This window comes from Mytilus trossulus, chromosome 5 (genome assembly GCF_036588685.1).
Source record: "Mytilus trossulus isolate FHL-02 chromosome 5, PNRI_Mtr1.1.1.hap1, whole genome shotgun sequence".
Classification (NCBI taxonomy): Eukaryota; Metazoa; Mollusca; class Bivalvia; order Mytilida; family Mytilidae; genus Mytilus; species Mytilus trossulus.
The window spans coordinates 306,125-326,590 of record NC_086377.1 but is presented as its reverse complement, the minus strand read 5'-3'; the positions used below and the strand labels follow the sequence as shown (position 1 = coordinate 326,590).

The 20,466-nt window shown below is 31.2% G+C and overlaps 1 protein-coding gene across 13 annotated transcripts in view; it reads right to left on the bottom strand.

Moving 5' to 3' along the window:
- The window catches only part of LOC134718429 (tight junction protein ZO-1-like), a 117,970-nt gene that overhangs the window by 39,164 nt on the left and 58,340 nt on the right, over positions 1–20,466 (bottom strand). For all 13 annotated transcript variants that reach the window (XM_063580928.1, XM_063580930.1, XM_063580933.1 and 10 more), the window contains 17 exons: positions 19,382–19,429; positions 18,439–18,563; positions 17,917–18,019; positions 17,266–17,353; positions 16,605–16,708; positions 16,050–16,188; positions 15,422–15,646; positions 14,542–14,689; positions 13,457–13,486; positions 12,862–13,018; positions 12,130–12,232; positions 11,871–11,922; positions 11,073–11,243; positions 8,753–8,898; positions 1,325–1,375; positions 785–880; positions 136–221 (listed from right to left, as the gene is read on the bottom strand). In XM_063580928.1, coding sequence (XP_063436998.1) covers positions 136–221; positions 785–880; positions 1,325–1,375; positions 8,753–8,898; positions 11,073–11,243; positions 11,871–11,922; positions 12,130–12,232; positions 12,862–13,018; positions 13,457–13,486; positions 14,542–14,689; positions 15,422–15,646; positions 16,050–16,188; positions 16,605–16,708; positions 17,266–17,353; positions 17,917–18,019; positions 18,439–18,563; positions 19,382–19,429 — 1,872 coding nt within the window. The remainder of the gene's footprint in view (positions 1–135; positions 222–784; positions 881–1,324; positions 1,376–8,752; positions 8,899–11,072; positions 11,244–11,870; positions 11,923–12,129; positions 12,233–12,861; positions 13,019–13,456; positions 13,487–14,541; positions 14,690–15,421; positions 15,647–16,049; positions 16,189–16,604; positions 16,709–17,265; positions 17,354–17,916; positions 18,020–18,438; positions 18,564–19,381; positions 19,430–20,466) is intronic.

The following is a 20,466-nucleotide window of genomic DNA, read 5'->3' as shown; positions in this document are numbered from 1 at the left end:
AGCAAGCTATAGCAAACTTTCCAAAAAAACAAAAAAACAAAAATTTTAAAATAAAAAATAAATCATCACTTTTGTTTGCAATGGGATATTTTTCCATCAGAGATTTGTACAAAGTTAAAAGAATCTGTGACAAACCTTATTGATAATCTCTTTGATTGCACCTAGTCTTATAATACCAGATCTTGTTTTCTTCTCGTCTTCCGACCCATGGTTGTCTTGTTCTGTATAAAATAATTATTATAAAAACAACTTATCCAAGAACTCAATTATTGTAAAATATTGACCAACTAACCAATCATAATTCTAATAAGCGTGCAAGTTTGATGTTTGCTTAATAGATGTATTTTTTTGTAATTAAACAAATGAAAATAGTATTATGATTACTAAGTGTCTGTTATTATTTTTTTCTGAATTTGTATAAGGGTAAAGTCACATTGTATTTGGGGAGAAACTGATGTTTACATTTGTTTTTCATAGCAATATTATTTTTGTCAATTGTAAACATATATTTCTTCTTCTCTTTTACTGAGTTTATGGACAATATTTTTTAAATATGTTTCATCAGTACAGAGTTCTTGAATTTTTTTTACCCTGGTGGTCTTTGAGGGGAAATATGCTGGAATTCACTATTATTTCTGTTGCAAAATACTGAAATAGTGCTGGTCCTTTGCAAATTTTTGTGGTCAAATCTTAGGACCACCACTTTTCGAGAACTCTCCATTGGCATTTTCCTTTTCGAGGAATCAGACAATTTATTACTAATCTCAGTAACTACTATACTTACGTGGTGATTCAAATCTATCTGGGTATTCCATCAACATTTTCTCTCTAGCTACATCAGACAAAGCACCAAATATCACAACTGGACGAACAAAGTTTACTGTAAACAGAAAAGCGCAGTTAAAAAAAAAAAAAATTATTGAAATATGATTACAATGCATGTATGTTTCATTATTATTCATTTTTGTGAAAGGGGAAAAGATAACTACACTATTTTATACATATATAATTATTCTATGTATATCATTTTTTCATGTTCTTTGTTTGTGTGTTGATGACAATCCAGATTTTAGTATTTGAACACCTCATTTTTTTCAGGGGAGACAATCTTCCTTTGTGAATTTTTTTTTTAATTCTTAAGGTTATTTCTTGGTCTTTGCTATGGTGATGTCAGTTTCACTTTGCCAAATTAGTTTTGCATCTTTGTTAGCTTCAATCTCTATTTTTAGTTATTCGGAATGCTACAAAGATTAAACTTTAAACCTTAAACTAAAGTTTTTTTGATCTATGACCAGATAACCACAAAAACAATAAAGATTCTTACCATCACTTATCAGAACTTTCTCATAAGCAGGAAACTTTGTTGTCAGATTAGCTGTTAAAAGAAAGAAAAAAAAGAAAATGAAACAACACATAATTACAGAAAACAGTACAAATATCAATGAATACAGGTAAACTGAAAAGAAAATCAAAACCTTTCTAGAACATACTAAGATATTTCAGTCAGGTTTGTTTTTAAACATTCATTGTTCTATCATATACATGTATCATCAAGTTAGACAAGAAAAGGGACATAACTCTTAAAATCTATAGAATGTTTGAACCAACCATTTTCATAAAAGATAATGTAAGCCTCTAGATAACACAGATCATTCTAGCTCTTATGTTAAATACACAAATATTTCTTTGACGATTACTCAATAATCCATTTTGTGTAAGACAAATGTACAAGAGAAAATGACTAATGGAATAATAATCTTATTTTATAAATTCTTTTAACCTGAATATATAATATAATACCATATTGAACATGCCTATTTCTATACTTAAAAGATATTTTGGAATCATGTTACATGCAAAATATGCTTCCTTCATAGGTCATAAGAATAGGAATAAACAGCAAAAACTACTCTATATTTATTTTACAAAAAATGTAACCCTCCTGTCTCATACTACTAAGTTACAATACCAACTTCTGTTTTATTGGAGATTTAAAAAGATAGAGAAACCAGATTATACAGTATACAAGGTTTGAAGAAAGAAAAGTGAAGTAAACAGGAAGACAATACATTATAATAGGAAAATTTTACATTTGTCTTATTTTCATGGAGGACAATTTACCTAGAAATTAACCCTTCACATGCATTTCACTGACTTTTAAAATGCATATACATGGCCCTGCCCCTTCTAAGGCCAAAACCACAAACAAAACTGCCAACTACAATTCCCCTCATTTCAAATATTCATAGAAGAAAGTGAAATTTAAACTTGTAGTGTTATTAACACACCCATTGCTTACATCCACTTCGTTTGTCTCATTGACAATCATACCACATCTCCTTATTTTTAAAAGTATAAAAGTAACATATTTTTATCCTAAATCCATAAAATCAAGTTCAACTATCAGTCTCAGTGATTATGTGGTCAAAGGACTGTATTTACAGTGGTCACTGAAGAAATGTTGTGTTGTCAAAGATTGCTTGTTTTTCTGTAGAAGGTCCATCAATAACAAGTGGCTAACACCATATAGCCAAGAATGCAGAAAGTGGAGTTTTTAAACACCAACAATCAAATAACCGATAAGCTGAACTTAACTAGATGTGACATGTGACATGACATGTGCTTTATTGGCTCTGATCATGTAAAGAATTTTGATTGGTCTGGTTAAACTACAACTGTCACCAAAGCTTACAATATAGTGTTTAGAAAGGTTGAGAGATGATATGCTTAGACAGAATGCAAAACTCATTGTTGGTCAAAAATCCTGTACTTTATTTGGTCTGAGAATGAGTGAGAGTTCTCATTAGCAATCATACCACATCTAATTTTTATAAAAGTAAAATCTATGAAGTCTTGCACTTCAAGTAGACCCCCCTCTGAATAATCCTGTAGCAACCCAATGATGCTAGGGGTTGTTTTGAACTGGTGCATGTGTTTTTTTTCTGATACATCAAATCATCTCTATTCCATTTCATTGTGCTTGAAAATCTTATTTGTTTACCCATTTTGTGATTTAGCATATAAAAACTTTTCATATTCCTAGAACATCAAGGTAGATATCTCAGTTCAGAACTAGTTATAGGAGTGTATATATTCCCGTTAAAAGTTCATTCCCAAAGGGAGATAACTCAGTTAAGAACTAGTTATAGGAGTGTATATATTCCCGTTATAAGTTCATTCCATATATGTATATATACATAAAGAAATAGAATTTCAAGATAAAAATAGATAGATACTGTGGATTCATTTATTTTTCGTGGGTATCAATTTTCGTGGATTGACGAAAAACTGCATTTTCGTGGATATTTGATTTCATGGTTATGCCAATATCTGCATACAAAGCATATAGAAAATCTACGTTTCGTTGAACATTTAAATTCGTGGTTATCATGTACCCACAAAATCCACTAAAATTGGTATCCAACGAATATTAATGAATCCACAATAGTTTTGATCATGCTGTGTTTTAGGATACTGATTCACCAAACAAGACATGTCATAGCTTTCAGAGTAATTCTTTTATAATGTAATTTTATCATAAACTAAAGAAATGAAACATTTAATATTGTCTATAAGAAAAGAAGAAAATGTAGGGTGTTTATGTAGTAATTTATACAAAATCCATATTTGAACAAAGCCAAAAGAAAAAATTTGAATGCCAATTTTATTTCCTGTTCATGAAAATATTAGGCTGCAAGGCCACCGAGCACTCCAAGGTAGGCTTATTTTTTAATGTGGGTAGTTGTATATGAAAGTAAACAGATAATGGAGGTGGTGCACCAGAGCAGGAGTTGGGTGACAGTATGTTGATAAAAGATTGATTGATTGATAGTTGGTTGCTTAATGTCCAGTGGCAAATATTTCATGCATATTCAGGACGAGTTGATAAAAGTGTAATAATATAGATTTTGAGGTTTTTACAAGTGTTGTTGTCATTTATAGGTTTGTGGTGGTATAATCTATTTCAATTTTTGGAGGTTAAAAATAAAGTGCCTTCCTGGTGGGGTGGACATTCTGGAACAGCCTTGACAGTTTCTTGTTTAGTTTTCTTGTTTGAATTGTTTTACATTGTCATATCGGGGACTTTTGTAGCTGACTATATGGTATGGGCTTTGCTCATTGTTGAAGGCCGTACAGTGACCTATAGTTGTTAATGTCTGTGTCATTTTGGTCTCTTGTGAACAGTTGTCTCATCTTCTTTTTTATATCTTTAATTCTTATTTTTCAATAATACAGAAAATAGAATTCAGTGTAACCCTGCATAAACCCTAGTCTTTCATTTATATTGGCACTACAGCTCCATCTGAAAGCTATGACTTATTTGTTTCCCATGTCTGGCTTCAGAGAACTCACCGTAATAATTGTTGCCTAAAATAACAATTTATCTCCCTTTGAATACATTTCAGAAATTTGATGTTTTTTTATGATTTGTGATGAATGTGAAATCTCTGTGATAAAGCAATATAATATTGTGACAAACACACTCTGTGAAATGATTTATATTGAAAGATATCAAAGAATTTGGAAACTTGGAGAACAGAAAAAATTAACAAATCAAAAAGTATCATTTTGAAATATTGTAATAACAAATGTTAGCTATAACATTATCTTTAAAACACATTTCTTTCTTTCAAATAGGCATAAGTTATCCATGTTGGCATTCCAAATATAGATGAAAAAAAATATCCAAATAAAATAAAATAAATTACATTATGTGGTTAATTTTTCTCCGAAATTGTATTCAAATTCTCCAAATGATATCTCTGACTTAGGATTATGGATGATCTTATGTAGAATGGATGATATGACACATGGCACACAATAATAATATCACAGACTTAGGATTATGGTTGATAGGAATAATGGTTGACGGGATCCACAATCCTTATATACAGTGGATTCATTATTATTGGTTGGATACCAATTTTTCGTGGATTTCTTGGGTACAGGTGAACCACAAATTCAAATGTTCAACAAATAGCAGATTTTCAATAGGCTTTGCTTACAGAGATTGACAAAACCACGAAATCAAATGTCCAAGAAGACACAAGGTTTCAGCAATCCACGAAAAATTGATACCCATGAAATAAATGAATCGACAGTAGAATGGACGACATGACTGAGGACAGACACACAATGATACATACACCCTGAGTCCTGATTGGATCTTGATCTTATAAAACCAGCTACAATTATAACACGATCTTAATGGTTCAATATTCACTTATTTAAAACATTTTGAAAATCTAATTTCAACCTCTAATTTTTTAATTAGGAAAAAAGAAGTTAAATACATAACTTTAGACCTAGTTCAAGTTGTATTTTTAATGAGTTACAACATTTGACCCGTTCAATACATAATTAAAGATGTATCTCGAGCTGTGTTTTTTATTTAATGAGTTACACCATTTGACCTAAGATCAATCTGCATAAATTACATTTCACATCTGTTTTCGTAGTACACAGATGCCCCTCCCGCACTATTTTTTCTATATTGAATGGACTGCGAAATATGGGTCAATACTTAAATTTGGCATCAAAATTAGAAAAATAAATCATAGGGAACATGTGTACTAAGTTTCAAGTCGACTGGACTTTAACTTCATCAAAAACTACCTTGACCAAAAACTTTAACCAATATCTTTAACCTGAAGCATGACAGATGGACAAACGAAAAATCAGACCAATAGACTAAAAAACATCATGCACTAAATGGGACATAAAAATTGCTGACAAATCCACTTTTTACAAACAATTTAAGAGTAATCTCCCTGAAACCGGGTTCTCTGACCTCCTAAAATGGTTCAAATGTCTTATTGTGAAGATCCATCTTGATGGAACAGTCCTTAGCAACAAGGAAGCAGAAGTGGTCTTACTAATAACCACAAAGACATGAACCTAAGAAATGGCTTGCTATATAATTATCTATAATATATCTACTCTATTTGATGTGCAATGATACTGACTGTGTAAGTATTGAACATTCTATAAGGCAATTAAAGCTATTCTATCAATCCATCAGTATTCTCAGCACTTTGATTATTATTCTAATGCAATGTAACATGTAAAGCTGTTTTTGATTGGATGATGTTTGCCCTCAAATGGTTGAGGGTCAATGTAAAATGTAAAGGTATTTTTGATGGGATGATGTCTGCCCTCAAATGTTTGAGGGTCAAAGTCTTAGGCAACAATGATGAGTAGTCGATGTCAACAATTATGGGATAAGTATTGAAATAAAACAGGAAAACTGTAAATTTAGAAATTATTGCGTGCATTTATTATTTTGATTTTGATTTTTGCAGCATTGATAATATACTGTGAATTCTTATGTAAAAAAATTAAATGCGAGTTTGAATTCTTGCTGTCATAATCCTGTTGCATTTTTCACAATATTAAAACCTCGCAATAATTTCTGAATTTACAGTAATAATATTGTAAGAGAAGAATTGACTCTTTCAATTATGACTTGAAGTTCACAACTGTTTAATCTAGCTTTGCTTTGCTCTGCTAGTTGATAACAGCTTTCATAACCGTCAAATCCCAAATTGACAGTGGTAACTCTTTAAACAAGGAATTATTTGAATCTGGAATAAATTTGAATCCTGGAAAATTGATTAGAAATGTATGATTAAAACTAACCACACTATATAGGGTTAGCCATGAGCCCATGGCTAAGGTAAATTTTACTTTCACTATCATTTCATAATGAACTTACTATTTAGTTGATTAGTTTTCATCATAAATTTCTCTACAATTTTCCAGAATTCAAAATTACTCCAGATTTGAATAATCCCTTGTTAACTATTCCTTAAATACAGAGAGACCTTAATGTTTACTATGGTGCATGACAATGATGTACAAACAGGACACTATGATATGATTGGTTGATTGCTACTTGATAAACATCCAATGGCAAATGTCTATTGTGTATCTCATGGTATGATAATATATATAAGCTATTAACACTATTGAAACTATCAAAAAGGATGATGACATTTTCATGCAAATTCTTCTTCTTTGAAGCAGACGACAGGCATTCAATATGGCACAATGGCTACTTGTGAACAATGATGGTATGTATTAAACAACAGCTCACAGGGATTTTGTTTTACCACCTGTCCATGGTGAGATTGGTTACAGAGGGGGGAAAAATTTGGTATGACCCCCTGTTCAAACATTTTCTCTCATCTTAATACCAATAAGATGGAATTAGATAAACACTACTGTGAAAAATTAGTTTTCTAATTATGTTTTTTTTTATTTTTTTACAAAATCTAAGATTTAATTTGAGTGGTCAAGAGTGGACACTCCATTGCTGACAGGTGAAAACAACAAAATCCACAAGAGCTGTTGTGTAAATCATTTTAAGGTCAAGAGGTCAAATAATACATAGAATAGAATGACAAAAGCAGCATGGCTAGAAACTAAAAGGTTGTCATAGCAACTGAGGAAACTACAGGTGACATACACTTACCACCATCATCAGCTAAAAACCACAAAACCACATCAATGTTAGGTAAAACAACAAAGGACGAATATTTAAGCGATATATTTTTCATTGCTAAGACAAAATGCTGTTTTTTCAAAGCAACAAATTAATTGTTGTGAAAGTATCGGTTGAGAAAAGTATATTACTATTTAAGGAATACACTTAAATGTTTACAAAAGTGAAGTTTATCTTCAACAGTTATTTTAAGTTTGAATAATTGCTTTAACATAAATATGGCCATTAAGAAGAGATAGGCTGTACAAGTACTGAAGATCCAATTGTTTTCTTGGATACACATTTTTGTGAATTAAGGAAAATTACAAATGTATGGATACTGAATTTCCTAACAAATTTTGTATACAAATCTATAGCAAATGTGTATCTTGTTGGATATTTAAAACTCTATGCATAAAATCCAAGAAAATTAAGTCCACACCCCCATCCTTTGTAAATAGACAATGGAAAGACTTCAACACATAAAACAAATTTAATAACAACAACATAAACTTAACAATATAACATATACAACAGTTAACAATATATCAACTAGCACCATATGAGTATATTATATATATTATATATATATGGGTGAAAGTGGAAACTGTTGCAATCCTGGGTCAATTATAATCTTGATACTGTTGATTATGTTCATTATAATAATTTGTTGAATACCAATTTTCGTTGATTTATTGGTATGGTTGAATCACGAAATTAATTGTTCATCCAATGACAAATATTCTAAAGTCTTGTGTGTAAACTTTAGCAAAATCATGAAATTAAATATCAACACATCCAAGTTTTGTTTCATCCATGATTTGTTATTAAACCATGAAAATAAATGAATTCACAGTATGCAGGATCAGGTAGAATCGCGATTTATGATTTGGAAAACAAGATTCTGGTTCATTTCAAATCTGAATGCATAAACCTAGATCACTTAAAACTCTTGACTTTAGGTTCAGAATAACTCAAAATCGTAAAATCGTCAGCCGCTGTGCTTATAAGATAGTTTCTTAGAACTGTCAAATGGTAAATGATACTATTCGGAATAAAATTATAATCTGACAAGTTTCTAGATTTTTTTTTCCATTTTGCCGAAAATCCGGCAGGCTTCTGAACATTTTTTTCTTTATGGCTTTTGACATATAGTCTCAGGATTCCTTGCATCAGTTTCCAATTCCACTTTTACAATAGCTATACTACGACTACACTACAATTTCCTTAGCAACCTTTTGAACCAATCAAAAGGCTTTTTAGACTTACAAAATATAACATCTTCCCAGTGATCCTTGCCTAGAGACTTGGACCGCCGGGCAGTTTTACGTTTAAACAAGCCCCTCCCCACTTTAGCCGGTGAGTTTTCTTTATCAGCTTCAGATGTTTGTTGTGTTCCCATGATCTCGTCTGCTCTGTAAATAAAAAAAAAATTGTTTATATCACTGCAAGTCTTTGTATCTGTATCAGTATCTGTATTGATATGTCAAGTTTGTATTAAGATTATGTCATTGTTTTTCTTTTTTTGCCATGCCAATTTGTTTTAGACTTATGAGTTTACAAATCCCTTTGGTATCTTTTGCATTTCTTTTATTGGTTTGTCAAATGCCATTTTATATTGATGTCAAATGCCATTTTATATTGATGTCAAATGCCATTTTATATTGATGTCAAATGCCATTTTTATATGGATGTCAAATTACAGAATTCCGCTGTGTAAATATGCAGGTTTTTGGTCCTAAATTCAAAGTGCAGACTGAAGAGTAATTTAAGTTAGAGATAAGAGAAATAGTCATTTCAATGTGTCAAGTTATATAGACTTATGTAATTAAATCAAAATTAAATTAAAATCGGTCTTGTATCTTAAAATACAATTGGAATGCTTTGAACAAAACTTTCTTCATAAAAGGGGACTCAATCTTAAAATCTTCTTTGGTGAGTTTAATATACTTTATAACCAGATGCTCCGCAGGGCGTAGCTTTATACGACCGCAGAGGTTGAACCCTGAACAGTTGGGGCAAGTATGGACACAACATTCAAGCTGGATTCCGCTCTAAATTTGGATTGTGATTAAATAGTTGACACAGCATAGGTTTCTGACACAGAATGAATGTATTCAAATGAACTTAAAATTTTTGTTTTCTCTTAGAGCAATTCACTATGCTGTTGAATATTAATCCTCTCAAAATAATGTTTGAAGAAATTTTCTTTTTATTTATGAAATTTCAAATGAGAAAAATTGAACCCAATTTTCTAATCACATCCCCCTTTCCCTTATTCCAAAACTAATTTCAATTAAAATATTCTAATGGAGTTTGCAACAATTACTACTCATTTAAATACATCATAAAATATTAAGATGTAAAAAAACTGCTTATTATCACTGAATGGTAAAGATTATTTAAATTTATCAGTTGGTAGTAAAAAGTGAATATACATTGTATATTGTATACAACAAAGATTTAAGTTGATTCTGGACAAAGAAAGATAACTCCAATTAAAAAAAATTCTTGCAGATATTTCTTGCTTACTTTACTGGACAAAGAAAGATAACTCTTAATTAAAAAAAAATTTGCTATTTCACAATATTGTGAAATTAGATATTTCTTGCCATTGCACAATACTGTGCAATTGAAAAGACTTGCTATTGCACAATACTTAATATAATAATTTTATTAGATCCTGATTTGGACCAATTTGAAAACTGGGCCTATAATCAAAAATCTAAGTACATGTTTAGATTCAGCATATCAAAGAGGCCTAAGAATTTGATTTTTGTTAAAATCAAACTTAGTTTAATTTTGGACCCTTTGGACCTTAATGTAGACCAATTTGAAAACGGGACCAAAAATTAAGAATCTACATACACAGTTAGATTCGGCATATTAAAGAACCCCAATTATTCAATTTTGATGAAATCAAACAAAGTTTAATTTTGGACCCTTTGGGCCCCTTTTTCCTAAACTGTTGGGACCAAAACTCCCAAAATCAATACCAACCTTCCTTTTTGTGGTCATAAACATTGTGTTTAAATTTCATTGATTTCTATTTACTTTAACTAAAGTTATTGTGCGAAAACCAAGAATAATGCTTATTTGGGCCCTTTTTTTGCCCCTTATTCCTAAACTGTTGAAACCAAAACTCCCAAAATCAATACCAGCCTTCCTTTTATGGTCATAAACCTTGTGTTAAAATTTCATAGATTTCTATTCACTTTTACTAAAGTTAGAGTGCGAAAACTAAAAGTATTCGGACGACGACGACGACGACGCCAACGTGATAGCAATATACGACGAAAATTTTTTCAAAATTTGCGGTCGTATAAAAACAAATCAAACAGTCAGATGGGATAGAAACATTTCGAAATTCAAGGACTACTAGGAGGTGGTTTATCAACCTTGACTGGTTGAGCTCAGTTAGTTGACATGTAGTTTTTAAACACCTGTCTATCATTGAAGACTATGTATTTTGGTGTTTTTCTCGTATGGCTGAAAGTCCTTTCATATTTTACGATACATTCTTACTGATAGCCCTAATTTGTACATAACAAAAGTATATGACATTCATCTTCAATGACAATATAATTACCTTGTTCTATTAGGAATGATTCCCTTTTTGTTCTCTTTATTATTTTTGCCGAGGGACACAGCTAACCATGACCCCACACTTCCTCTAAATAGTGTATCCTTGACGAGGAATATATCGCCATGGTTAATAGACAATTCACCTTGTTCTGCAGTTTCTAACGAAAAATGAGCTCTGTAAAAAATGGAAAAACATTAATATCATTTATATATATATATTTCAAATAAATCAATATCTTAATCATAGATGATGCAGTTTTATATCTATTTTGAAGTTTGCTTTTTAACAGTGTTTGTGTTGCTTAATATTTAGTTTTCTATGTAGACATTTTTTGGACTGTTTTTCTTGGTGTTTTTGGTTTTTCTTTGACTTATAAGTTTTGACTGTTCCCATTGGTATCCTCAGATTCTTTTGTAATAGTGGTTAACAAGCAATACAGAATATTAATTTTACTATTGTATTTGATACTGAATATCAGCAAGCTGAAACCTGCAATATGTCTGGACAATATTATGGTTTATTTGTTTAGTATATGATATTTTATTATTTGCTGCTTTTAGACTCAATTATGAAGAGTTTTCACATTGGCTATCATATCACATCTTCTTTTTTATAATTAGTGGGAAAATAAAACTCTTTTACAACAAAATTCTTAACAGTTTCAGTGAAAATAATGAAAATTTAAAAAATCAAAATTTGTCCCAACCACCATATTATAAAAGAGGTGTGGGTGGGACTCAACAAATTAACTTTTTGTGGACTCCACTAATTAACTTTATGAGCTATGGACAAGTTACATACCTGACATAGAATGAATCCCCTGCCTCTTTACTGGCCATTATTCTGTCATATTCTGAAAAATAAATAATCATATGTAACTAAAATTTACTTGCAAACTATGAGAGAAATAAAATTTCTTAGTAAAATATTTTATTAATGGTAAATCAAATGATAGGTTCTTTGTATGGAGCAAGTAGGATGCAAAGTTATTCAAAATGTACATAAAAAGAAATCAATTCCAAATTTTTGGACTTTATGTAGATATAAATAATGTTATTACCTTCTTTTTTATAGTGAACTTGCATCTGAACTTGACCTTCCAGGCTTGTTAAGTAGGTCACTGCTTCTTCTCTGGATAAACCATGAATTTCTTTGTTATTTGCCTGTAAAATTATTTAACTATCACAGTTCCCAAAGTATACACAAAATCCTACAACTTCGCACAAGCAGCAGATAACTAAAATCAAATGCTTGGCACTTTGTCAGAATATATACAAAACTACAAATAACAAGTTCTTATTAAAAAAAAATATTTAAAAAGAATCTTTATGCCATTAAACAAATCCATCTACTTTTAATTCACAAAAAATTGACAACAAAGCTTTTAAAGACAATTGATAATCTATAAACTTTATAAACTTTTTTACATCTGTCTCCAACAGCTCTATGTCCTGAATATGTATGAAATAATTGTAACTGAACTTGGAGCAAACAATCAATAATTAGATGGAACCTGTATGCACATTCCTAAAGATTGAAAAACTATAAAAATTCCATTGAGTCACATGTTATGTACTTACCAATAAAATCTCATCTCCCTCAGTGAGCCCCACTTACCAATAAAATCTCATCTCCCTCAGTGAGTCCCATGTTATGTACTTACCAATAAAATCTCATCTCCCTCAGCGAGCCTCACTTACCAATAAAATCTCATCTCCCTCAGTGAGCCCCATGTTATATACTTACCAATAAAATCTCATCTCCCTCAGTGAGCCCCATGTTATATACTTACCAATAAAATCTCATCTCCCTCAGTGAGCCCCACGTCAGCAGCCCCACTTCCAGGCTGTACAGAGGCTATAAATATCCCTGTGGCATTCCCTCCAGCGAGCCTCAATCCTAATCCTAAATCTGGCTGCTTATGGAAGAACACAAACCGGGGATCAGAACTGAAATGAATAAAACAAATCACTATATTACTTCTGTATGGGAATTAACTCTGTAAAAATTAAAATAGAGTTACCTGCCCTTTTTGGATATATTTCAATACATCTAATTACGAGTTTCAGGATGGCATTTAGCAACAATTTGAGAGAACAAATTAACTCTGATTTAAGTTTAATCTATATTGGACAAAGAAATCTGACAAAATTCCCACAAAATTTCTAAGGATTAAAACAGTTGGTTAATATAATGGATCTGCAGATTTCTAACAGAATGCATTTATCTGACAGACATTTAAAATGGTTTATAAACAGTTTTATTTACATCTGACTCAGCTTCAATTTGTTAATAGGATACTTCTGCCAACACCTGCCTGTCACTTACTGACTTGCTAACAAAGGTCACCAAGGTCATATAAAGTTGACAAAGGTGAGAATACTTACATGATATCATTTCTCTTGCCGACATATCTCCTACAATAAAGTAATGTGATGATATCTAGCGTGTATAAATAAAGCTATGCAAATATCTAAGTGGAGTCCTCATATATAGTCACTGGTACAAAAATCACAATTAGCCATCACAACATTAAATGTAGCATTTCAACAAGTATGACTAATCAGGGTTGTTCCACAAAATACTATGCCCCCTTTCCAAGGATGGCCCTTTTTTAACTCATACTACCCACAGATATAAAATAAGATTAGAACAACACTCCATTTGCATTTTGGTAGTACCAGTGTGGAATGTATGATTATAAGGATTTTAAGCAATAAAATGTATTTCTATATTTTTTGTGCAGTAGTGCTAGCATCATGTGTTATATTCCTTTATCCAAATTTTCGTCGAGTTTGAAAAGCTTGTTGTCCCCACCGTGCAGTTATATAAGAAAGTCATGATGGAAGCAAAGTTTAAAAGCAAATACAAAAATGCCACCCTCAATGATGTTTGCAGATGTTTGTTTAATGTTATAAATACTGCAATAAATGTTGGTCAAATTTACATTTCATACTTAGAAATAATACATCATTGAATCTTATTAGAAGTTAATAATAAAAATGTTCACATCATGAACAAGTTAAAAATCCAATTTAGCCATTACAACATTTATTGCAGCATTTAAACAAGCATGACAATTGTGAAATGTATGATTATAAGCTATAAAATGCATTTCTATATTAAGTGCATGTGTGATATTCCTTATGCCATATTGATCATCAACTTTTTTGTTGTGTAAATACATTTGTTAACCCTTTCCTCCATAATGATGCCTTTTGACGCCTATAGAGTACCTCGGTTGAAACACCTTGACTAGAAAGTGTCTGCAGTAGACTTAATAAAATTTGTATCCAATATGAAAAGGAATACGATAGGAATATCCTAAATAAATTCATTTGATGAAATGTTTGTTTTTCACAATTTTCAGCATTTTATTGAAATTACTAAGGGAATCAAGTATGCAAAAAAATTGTTTCAATGGAGGAAATTTTCTTGTTTTTTCCTATATTTTTTAAAATCTTGAACTTACTCATCGTGGTGATGTCTCCTTGTTGGAGCTTTGTCCATATGAGATTCTGGTCTGTCGCTATAGTAACCATCATTTTGTGGAGGAGAATTGTAAAAATCATCGGACCGTAAGGCTTCCTTTCCTGGGCTTGGTGGTCGAGGGGGAGCATCTGAAAAACAAAAAGATATTTTAATATACAACATTAGATTAATTAGCATTTAGCCTCGAAAAAACTTCCCTTATAAGTTGCATTACTTTCAAATACAATTTAAATCTATATGTCTACCATAACTTGGTATTTGTTAGTCTTGTTTTATTTTAATTTTAGTTTCTTGTGTACAATTTGGAAATTAGTATGGCGTTAATTATCACTGAACTAGTATATAGTTGTTTAGGGGCCAGCTGAGGGACCCCTCCGGGTGCGGGAATTTCTCGCAATATTTAAGACCTGTTGGTGACCTTCTGCTGTTGTTTTTTTCTATGGTCGGGTTGTTGTCTCTTTGGCACATTCCCCATTTCCATTCACAATTTCATCAAAGAAGTTTACATAAAATGTTGACATCAGAAGAGAATGTCTTTGATGCCACAAAGAAAAAGTGATTGTTGTATGACGTCAATAGTTCAAATGTTACAAATTGTCATGATAATTATCACATATTCCTGTCTAGTGGTTCAGCTGAAAACCCACTGGGTTGAAACTAATGCTATTTGTATTCAATGATTTTATATAAAATCCAATATTATAATTGGTGACGTTCAATTGTCTTTCTTGTACTGTAATCATTTCTAGGTATATAATATACAAATAGAACTTGATTGAAACATTCAGCTGATTTTATAGAGTTATCTCCCTGTAGTGTTATGTACCACCTTAATATAAAGAATAAGTTTAATGACTTACTAGGGTCGACACCTGTTGGAAGGGGAGGTACTGGGGGTCCCTCATGGTCATAGATGTACCTCCCGTCATACCGGGCATGCTCACTAGGAGGGTAGGCTCCACGTGGAATGTCTTGTTTATATACATCCTCCAGAGGCCCATTAGGACGGTAGATGTTGACACTATCTATTTCACTTTTCTGTGTTTGGAGAGTTCCTTGTAATGTTCCATAACCAAGGGAGGCCTCTGTCAAAATATAAATATACTCATAATATAGCTGATTATATGAAAGAAATTTCATACAAAATTGTAGGACCAATAAATTTTTGTTCTATAACCAATGTTTTTTAACCAAAATAAACATGTTGGATTTCAAATACTTTTTATGTTAATAGCTAACAGGTGATTTTATTATTTGAATATGATTTCTTCAAACATAATTGAAAAAAAATTCAAAATTTTCAACAGTGAATAAACTGTCTTAACAACATATCATTTGAAACCCCACAGATAAGACTTACGAAGGAAACCTGATCGCATTTTTTTTAAATTTCAGTATGCAACTATATTTTAAAAGCCATCTGTTTGTACCCTTATTCCTTGCCCTCTGTTCTCTCCCCTCCCTCCCCCTTTTAAAATCACAATTTACCGTCATCCTGAAGCCTGTTTGTCTGCCTTCTATTCTCCAAGTTTTTCTTGGTGACAAACAGTTGTAATTTCTCCTTCGTCTTCTCTATAAGTTTCCTGGCCTCGTGAACAGACAGGTTTTCTACAGGGGTATTGTTAATCTGTAATACATAAATGGAGTTTAGTGCGACGTCCATTTTCACTAAACTATAATACACAATTTTATTTAGGGTCCAGCTGTGGACCACCTATGGGTGTGGGATTTTCTTGCTGCATTAAAGACCCATTGGTGGCTTTCCGTTGTTGTCTGCTATCTAGTCAGGTTGTTGTCTCTTTCACATATTCCCCATTTCCATTCTCAAATTTAAGCATTACTATAACACGATTTAAACTATACATAAAGTAAGATCTTACTTGCTAGATTGATTGAGCATTTAAAGGTATATCCTGAATGTCTTTGAGAGCATATAGGGTCACTGCATAATTTTTAATGATGAACAAACTTGCCATTTTTAATCAAAACAAGTTTTTCATTTCATATAAGACGCAAAGATAAACATGATAAACTTGAACAAACCTTTAATACTGTATCCCCTTCTTGTAATGTGCCTTCCTCTCTGGCAAGGGAACCAGAGTAAATCTCTTTTATAAAGAATTTACAACCTAGTACAACTCCAAAATCTGAAACGAAACCAAAACACCTCATTATATATAAAGAAAACTGTAACCTGAATTAAAACAAACAGCAACTCATTTATCAGTCAAATTATTGAAAGTGTGTTGAAGTTTTCATTTGTGTATATACTAACATTTTAACCCCTTTTTTATCATTATCATCATTCATATTTAAGCATACTATTTTTTTTAATTTTTTACTTTTATGCCCATCATCTTCATATTACGCAAATCATAATTCTCATTTGTTTGCCCTTTATACTTTATTCTTATTAATCATCCTAAAGGGGTTAGCAACCTTGTCTACCCATGAGGGTCAGAAATTGGTTTATATATTCTACAGTCAAGTTAAGATTTTGCCAAAAAATGTTATCAAAGTTATCACAATATTTTTTTTTTTTTTTTTTTTTTTATTTCAATATTTTTTTGGCACGCCCTCCTACCATTTCGATAAGAGTTATCAATAGACCTCATCATGAAGATTTACCAGATGAACTTTTCTAAGATTTCATCATCCCCTTTAGAAGTTATCTCCCTTTTATTGTTTTTATTTATTTATTTACCATCTTTTCTGTTCTTCTTCTCCAACATAATTTTAAGTGGAGTTTCTGGGTCCATGATAGAAGTGACAACAACTCTTCTACGTATTACCTGTAAAATTACAAGATACCACAGGGTTAATAGTTAGAACAGAATAATTCCTGGTCACAAAAATGGGATAATAAACAACAATTTCAAAACTATACACTATACACAAAATTAAAATATGCAAGAAGATTTGTTCCAGCTTAATCTTATGTAGTTTTCTTGTCTAAAATATGTAACTTATGTTGATGGCAAATAATAATGACAAGGACATTTCACAACAGACAAAGTGCTTTCTTTCACCAATCATTCCATTATTGACTAATGTGGATATTATTGGGTACAAGTGAAACACAGCTTCAAATGTTAAACAATTATTTTTTTTTAAATAGACAAATGTATGTACTTAGGCAAAAGTATGAAATATAAAAAAAATCCACTGAAACGAAAGTTTTCCTTGACCTATGGAAATTTGTTTCCATAAAAAATAATAAATCAACAGCATTTTTTACACAGGCTGTGCTTGATTTCAGCATTTTAACATAACATGAAAATAAGTACATGTGGTAGGATTGCCAAGGGAATAACTGTCTATCAATGAATAAAAGATGTGGACATAAGTATCTTACTAGGTGGACTTTATTGCCGCTGTCTTTCAATACTTGTATAGCAGTTCTATGATCGACATTCTCCAGGGAAGAGCTATTGACACTGACAACTCGGTCGTTTATTCTAAAAGAGATAAAAAATATTCATTGTATTTATACAGTTATCCACATGACGTCAAAATTACACAAACTCTGTGATGTCAAGTAATGGTGGACACATAGTGATATTTAAAGGGCCATTATTCATACTATATAGATTTGAGAAATTGTATTTAATGAATTTAATCCCATTCATATGATCATTCACATTTTAACACCCTTTTTTCAAAGCTTTCCTAAACTCTTTTTCATGTCCTACCAGTATTTTATGTAAGGGTCCAAATTCTACAAACTTTGTTCGACTTAAGATCAGATTTGATGTGTTTTAAATATCAAATATAAAAATATGACATTAATTGTGCTAAGTGCTGACACATTTCCTCCAAACTGTGCATGTTATTCAAAGACAGAGTTAAAGAATGCTGAAAAGTTATATCTACTTACAATAATTTGCCTTCTGCTGGTCCCGCTTTTAAAACATCTGAGATGGCAATGGAGGGATCACCATTGGCAAAATGTGGATTATCTACCCCTCCACTTACTGCAATACCGAAACCAAAGCCTGGTACCTGTTAATAAAGAGCAAAGGATTAGAATAAAACTCATACACTGGTACCTGTTAATATAGAGCAAAGGATAGATATTAAACTGTTAAATATATATCTTTCCCTCATGTTCTGGTCAAATGTATTTTCTGGTTGTAACTAATTACTTCAGGTCTTTTTTTGTTATCAGCTCTTTCACATATGTACAAGGTTTTGGATTTTCAAATATTTTGGCCTCAGGGCATCAATTGTCAAACTGTACATCGGTTGCAGTAAAATTGTGATTTAATGTTATTGATTTACGCTAGTGAATGATACTTAATGAGTTTTTCACTTACCCTAGTGACTGATACTTTATGAGTTATTCACTTACCCTAGTTAGTGATACTTTATGAGTTATTCACTTCACTTACCCAAGTGAGTGATATTTTATGAGTTATTCACTTACCCTAGTGACTGATACTTTATGAGTTATTCACTTCACTTACCCAAGTGAGTGATACTTTATGAGTTATTCACTTACCCTAGTGACTGATACTTTATGAGTTATTCACTTACCCTAGTGAGTGATACTTTATGAGGTATTCACTTCACTTACCCAAGTGAGTGATACTTTATGAGTTATTCACTTACCCTAGTGAGTGATATTTTATCTGTAATTCACTTACCCTAGTGATTGATACTTAATTCCTATTCACTTACCTTAGTGAGTGATACTTTATGAGTTATTCACTTACCCTAGTGAGTGATACTTTATTCCTTATTTACTTACCCTAGTGAGTGACACTTTATTCCTTATTCACTTACCCTAGTGAGTGATACTTTATTCCTTATTCACTTACCCTAGTGAGTGATACTTTATGAGTTTCCCATACAACTGTATCACCACTCTGAAAAAAGAAAAACAATATTAGTATAAAATAAACTAACTACATGGACGGACAACAAGATTTGTTTTTCCTATTTACTCCTTACCTTCCGAAAATGTTTTCAAAACATAAAATCTATGCTACTGTAAATTCAGAAATTATTTGGAGGTTTTTATCAATTCAATTAATGCATTATTCTGATATCAAATACAGATATCTATAGTTGAGACAGAGGCTTAGATACTGTCTGTCTTTCTAATATTGCAATAACTCAACTCCAGTGACAATGTGTACCCTAAAAATTATTAATTATTCACTGACATTAACTTTACCTTGTAAGAAATCAAATCCATTTAAAAAATTCTCACATTTTTCATCCCTATATGAGACACTTCATTCAGTAAAGTCTACTTCATTCATTTATCTTTTAGAAGTCAAGACTAAACAACTGTATACCCAAATACCTACTAAACAAGCTTCCAAACCTCAAACAATTATCCCCTTCACTAATAGAGGTAAACTATAACAAAAGGTCATCTGGGTACATTTATAAATATATGAATAAGTTAATTGACATTCATAATAAATATTTTCCTAACTCTCAGATTGACGGGAAAGATAATCTTACTTTTTATAAAAAAAAAGATTTAATTTTTCAACCTTATATAAATACCTGTACAGGTAAAAGTTGAACCATATCAAGAATAACAACAATATAAAAACTCATGTAAAAATCATCAAAATATTGACATATATGTATACATATTTGTATCACTGCCAAAATTATATCTATAAATAAATATAAAAATACATTTGTGTATTTTTTAAACTGACATTATTATGTCTCCATTAAAAACTGACACTTGCACATTAACATACATATTTATATTCTAAATAGTTTAATTTCATATTTTACAATACCTTAAAGTTTCAAGGTATATTTCACATTAAACATATTTATCTAAAGAGTTCAATTTCACTTGTTCCCCGATCTTACGATATTCAAAAGTCACCACTGAGGTAAATTGTACATTTAATATGTTTTATGTTAATCTATG